Genomic DNA, 6,000 nt, shown 5'->3' with positions numbered 1-6,000 from the left:
ATTTTCTTCCCTTTTTTTTTGTTTCGTTTCTGACAATATACTGTTGTGACTTCATTTCCTTCTTCCTTGCCTAAGTATTATGATCGATGAGTGTTGTTGATATACAGATTGATGCATTCACTGACTCAGCCTTCACCGGGAAACCCAGCAGTAGTGTGCATTCTTGATGGAAAAAAATGAGAGAGACGACTCTTGGCTTCAGTCTCTTGCCACTGAGTTTAACATTCCCTTGACTTGTTTTGTTATTCCCATCACTGGCTCTCATCCACCACACTTCTTGCTCCGGTGGTTCACTCCAACTGTAGAGGTTTTACAGAGTTTTTGCCTCTTACAAGATAACCATCCAAAACCATATATCTAAGATTGAGTCCAACTTAACTTTCTAACCACATTTGAATGTGTTAACACTAAAATATTTTATGAATTAGATATCCTGGTTTTAAATAAACAAAAGCTCGCTCCAATGCTGTCTAGTTGTTGGGATCTTCATGATCATGACCTTGTGACTCAAGCTCAACATTAGCTTCTGCTCACACTGTCTTCTCAAACGGACTGGTTGGTTCTTCTGACACGGTTGAGTTTTCAACTCACTCAGGGATTCTAACTGATGATTGTGAAGCCAAATTAAGGATCTTTCTTCATCGAACTGAAATTCCCTGTGATTACAACTTGCGAGTACAGCTCAAATGATTTCTCCACGTTCTCTAAAGCCTTGAACGGAGCTACCATTGTCGATGTTAGAGGAACTACAACAGATAGAATCATGGTTATCACCCATTTCACACAAACAAAAATAAATTCCTTACAACCAAAAACTGATGATATCATGAAATGCCCTGTAAAAGTGATGAATGTTACCGCTGCTGCTCCTGTAGGATCTCCTTAATGATTTCTGCAGTAGACTCTTTTTTCCTAAAATAGGGGTCACTGAGGTTAAGAAACTAACATGGATTTACATGGCAGCAGCTTTGATCAACTCTCACCTTCTTACTTACATCTCTAAGCCTTTTCTATTCAGGACTCTGCATGTGGAAGTGCACATTGTTCATTAGCACATTACTGGAGCCTCAAGATAAACAAATGTGATTTTCTTACTGAAGGTTCATTACGATAAGGAGAAGCAGGTCCTGCTCACTAGTAATGAATGGCTCTGTCTTAATTTAATTGGCTGCCTTTAACTATCAGAGTATTTAATAAAGGACAGAACCTTTAAATTCACCCCACCCTTTAAAACCAATCAAATTTCCACATAGATTATTAATTAAAAAATATTAAATTAAATAAAAAATAGCTACAAAAAATAAAAACGCTAATTTTCACGACGCTAACGCTTTCACCTAAACCTTAATATAAATTGAAACCAAAATAATTATTTTATTAAATTTTAAATAAGATTACAATTTATTAACTAAAACAAAATACTATTAATGACTTCCTTAAGGATTTTGGCTTCTATTTATTTTTTCTTTTTCTTAGTTGCAGAGATTTTAGTTTTATAAACTGTGACCGTCACTTTAAATATTTGTTAAAGTGATTGAAAACTTAAAATATTTCTTTAAGGAGGGTTTGGAGATTTTATGGGTGAATAATAATGGAAAAAAAGAGGTTGGTTTTAGGGCTGACTTGAAATTATAGGTTAATTTTGACAAAAGCCCATTTTTTTGTAGTCATTTGATATATTAGATTATTTTAAAACTATATCATTCTAGTGACAATTTGAAACAAATGTTTTTAAATTATTTTGTTATTCTATTATATATATAGTTTCGATGATATTTTCAACCTTTCTCTGTTTTTACTGTAAATAGATTTTTATAGTAAAATCTTTTCAAATCTGATTTATTTTTTATTTCACAATAGAGTTAAATATGTTACTTAAAATAGGGTAATTCATTTATTTATTTATATTTGTTAATTTTTTTTTATTCTGAATAGAGTATGATTGTAGAGAAACTCAATTCTAGTATAGTGTTACTTGAATTCCAATGCAATAATATACTGGAGATGCTATATAAGTTTTGCAGAAAGCAGCAAAATGTTGATTGATTTTAACTCTTGCACCGATTGTAAAAGGTTTACTGCATACTTTTTTTTAAAGGGTTTTACTGCATACTTGATTCTCCTTTTAGCCTAATATTAGTGATTAACTTAGACATTGTGACAACAACTAAGCTATGCAAACTTTAAAAAGAACAAAACAAAGAGAGAGAAGGAGAGACAAACTTGCAAATTGGTTATAACTTATATCACAACATGAATATATACAGTAGTGACAAATGGGTTGATCTTATTTTGGGGTATAATGACTACTAATCCAAAGGCAACGAAGCATACACGACACAAGAATTTTTCATTATAATATTTCTTTTTATTTGACTCTACTTCTCCACATTAATATATGTAAAAATTGGTCAGTGGCACCCTGGTCGGATCATTAATAAATCCATTCATCCGGGAGAAGTTTCTCCGGCGAATCAATCGGAGTTTTGACTTCAACGTCCATAGGTGTTTGCCCCATTTCGCTCTTCAACTTAGAATCAGTTTCTCGAATTTCTACATTCAAAACAAAATAAATTACATTTAAAATTGTTCTTTTTCTATTTGACATGATGGTTTTAAATACAGTCTGCATATGTTTTTTTCTTTAAGAAGAGAATGATGGCCGCCGGAAAAACCTGAACGGGGGGAAATGTGAATTCCGTTGTTGTGAACATTAAGATTGAGCGCTTGAACAACACGCGTCGGGAGAAGCACCGGCGAGTAAGCTGCGGCCATATAGTTTTTGTTTGTTACAATACAAGTAATAAAAATCATAACATCAAAGTTGTGATTGGTAACAATATGTAATGGAATAACTAAACGTGATTTCGGAAGTATTAATCATTCGCAACAGAAACTAATTTATAAAAAACATGAAAACGGATTTTAAAGGTTTTATGCTTTAATACAAAACAAAAACAAAATTTCTCTTTTTATAAAAAGAAGTGTTAACGTTAAATGGAAGTTGAAAGTAAAGATAACCCCTGAAGTTGTTCATCTACCGGTAGTGGTTTTGAACCGAAAGTTACAAAGATTTTAGTATAAGCAGTTGGAAAATATATGATTATCCAATTAGAAACATTTTTCTTCATACTAATTAAGTATAAAATTCATTAATAGTTACCTGGTTTATTGGTTGGCGGATGAGAAGCGTTGGCCGGGAGAAAAACGCCAGTGCCAGGTGTTGTACGGCCCGGCGAAACCAAGAAAAATGCTTGCATTTGGTCCTCTCCCTTACTCCTTTGCCAATTATTTTGCCTTGTATTATACTTCTGCACAACTCATAAAAATATATTGGCATATTTTTAGTTTTGAGGTTTTAAAACACACAATAAAATATGTAAATATTAATTAAACAAATATTTCTTCCAGTATCGAAAAAGACTCTTTAAATTTAGTTTACAAAATATTGACAAAAGTCAGTCAAAAATTACTCTTTCTCAAAAAAGTCAGTCAAAATTTACCATAGAAAAATTTTCTCTGAGAGGAGGTGCACCGGGTCGACGGAATCCACCGCTGCCATGATGGTGGTAGTTGTGGTTCTTGAGGGATTTATGCAACTGTACGAGAAACAAAGAAGTTAAGAACGATTTTAATGATATAAAACAAGATCAAACTAATATGATAATAATCAGTTATAAAAACTTGTATATATGAGGATATAAACCTGATGTTTCTTGGAATGATCAAACAAGGGATCTTGGAGGACATGAGAGGATAACCATATTTGCCTATCTTTGTGACCGATAATGTCACCCATTTTAAACTGATATAAAAGTTAAACGAACTTTGAATTAATCTTCCAAGAAGATTAGAAGGCGAAGAAAAAAGAAAGAGGAGAAGAGGTTTGATCTTGCCCAACTTCTAACCTGAACCTCAACTATAAATATTACCCACGATGTATTTGGAAAGTAGAGGGAGACGTTGACGACAAATTGTTTGGAATGCTAATTATTATTTATTTTAGGTAATATTATAAAGTTTTCAGTGCCGCCATTTAAGTTGTTTTTTTTTTGTTTTAGTTAAAAGAAAATTTAATTATCCGTTGACAACAGAGAAAGGAAATTAATGATTTATAATTTGAATTTGGCTTCATCATAGAGCATCTCTAAAAATACTATCTATTTTAGAGTTTGAGTTTGCAAAACTCTATATTTAAAGTTTCAAAGTGTTTTTTTTTTCCAAAAGCAAAACTTCAAATTTAACTTTAAAAATTATTTGTGATTTACACTATATTACTTATATCCACCATAATTAATTTAAATCCATATTTTTTTATAAATAGCCAGCACACATATGTAGAAATATCGTAGTAATATTAATTAATAAAATATTACATTAAAATATAAAATTATAAATAGAAATACTTAATTAAATATTAAACTAAAAGCAAAATATCACATTATTACATAAAATTATTTCCATAATGCTCTATCTTCGGTTACACAAAATATGTTTGGAAAATATTTTAGAAGTCCTGGAACAAATTTATTAGACTATTAGTGTTGTTGTAATATTTTAATTTGTGTAATATTTATGTCTTCATGTATCTGTTTAAAGTTTTTAATTAAGTTTCTTTTGTAAGATTTTTGTTGTCTAATTCTAGTTTTAAAGTATTATAAATTCTTATTTTAACATTTTATTTAATTTTAAGTGTTAAATTTAAATTTATAAAAATTAATTTGAAATATTTAAAATATACAAAAATTTTAAAGATTAAACGATAAATGAGAAAATAAATAAATCATAAATATGGTGTGTAATTAATTATAAGGACCAAGATACAAATAAAAAATGAAACTTTAAATTTAGAGTTTTGCTCTAAATTTGAAGTTTTGGAGTTCTTTCTTGGAGAGCAAATAGCTATATATTTGAAGTTTCTTCTCAAGATGTTCTTAGAGGATGAAACAAGAGTTAAACACCCTTTCATGTCAAATTTTCAAAACAAAACAATCATTTTACATTATACTCCATATGTTTCATTTTCAGTGTCGTTTTGATTTTGTGCACATATATTAAAGAAACAATTAATTTTGTATATTTTCTAAATAAAAACACAATTACCTATACACTTAACCATATTTTAACTAATAGAAAAATAAGTTGCTGAATAAAATTAATAAATTTTTTATTAAAAGTCGAAAACGATATTTATTTTGTAACGAAAAAATTTATGTACAATGACACTTAATTTGAAACGGAAGAAGTATATAGTTTTTTTTGTCATATTCACATAACAAGCAGCTTGGTATTTGTGGGGACAACGCCAGCATTAATGAAAGTTACTAGACTATAACTTTGTTTTCATATAATTTTGCTCATGAAAAGTTTTCTTTTCGATATAATACGTGCAACATCAATATTAGTAAAAACAATTATCATCTTAAATTTTATTTTTCCCTTTCAAGAGTATTCAGAATTATTAAATTAACTAGATTTTTTAACCGCGCTACGCGCGGATAAGATATTATATGTATTTCTTAATTCTAAAAAAATAATATATAATATTGTATTACATTATTTAAAGAATATAAATAAGACTACATAACATAAATATATTTTTAAAATTTTCTATATGGAAATCATTATGTTGTTTGATTGTTATACTTGATTCACATATTTGCATAGTTATTTATGATAGATGAATAACTATATTTTTATTATCAGTAAATAATATATATTTATTATATAATATAAGAAAAATAAAATTATTTACTTTTAAAACAAACTTGTCTCATGTTGGAGACTCGGTTATACACATATCATATTTGAATGAGACATTTTTACAGTTATCAATCTTCTTAACAGTCAAGAAACAAATCTGAATATCAGAACAATATCTCATACGATCTCTTTGTGGAATAACTTCTCTGAAGAAATTGAATTTAGGCATCAAAAAGGACTGGAAATGGATGTGGAGATGTGTTATCTAAGTGAGCTTTACAAAATACTATTCATAGT

At 29.2% G+C, this 6,000-nt stretch overlaps 1 protein-coding gene across 1 annotated transcript; it reads right to left on the bottom strand.

The window, feature by feature from the left end:
- Positions 1-336: 336 nt before the first annotated feature.
- On the bottom strand, positions 337-3,891 carry LOC103868189. Its single transcript, XM_009146291.2, has 6 exons — positions 3,707-3,891; positions 3,504-3,599; positions 3,164-3,311; positions 2,676-2,765; positions 859-2,553; positions 337-746 (listed from the first exon to the last, which is right to left on the bottom strand). The coding sequence occupies exons 1-5, from the start codon at positions 3,797-3,799 to the stop codon at positions 2,435-2,437; spliced, it is 546 nt and encodes a 181-aa protein (XP_009144539.1). The 5' UTR covers positions 3,800-3,891; the 3' UTR covers positions 337-746; positions 859-2,434.
- Positions 3,892-6,000: the final 2,109 nt, after the last annotated feature.

The sequence above is a fragment of the Brassica rapa genome, chromosome A02 (genome assembly GCF_000309985.2).
Source record: "Brassica rapa cultivar Chiifu-401-42 chromosome A02, CAAS_Brap_v3.01, whole genome shotgun sequence".
NCBI classification, from domain to species: domain Eukaryota; kingdom Viridiplantae; phylum Streptophyta; class Magnoliopsida; order Brassicales; family Brassicaceae; genus Brassica; species Brassica rapa.
Note: the sequence above shows the minus strand (reverse complement) of the source record. Positions and strands in the feature narration are given on the sequence as shown.

Bases quoted from the DNA above. Each gene is read 5' to 3' on its own strand.
- LOC103868189 (XM_009146291.2), bottom strand. From the start codon at position 3,799: ATGGGTGACATTATCGGTCACAAAGATAGGCAAATATGGTTATCCTCT. The intron at 3,600-3,706 runs GTTTATATCCTC...TTTCTCGTACAG, and splicing joins ATCATTCCAAGAAACATCAG to TTGCATAAATCCCTCAAGAA. The intron at 2,766-3,163 runs GTAACTATTAAT...ATATGGCCGCAG, and splicing joins TCCGCCAACCAATAAACCAG to CTTACTCGCCGGTGCTTCTC.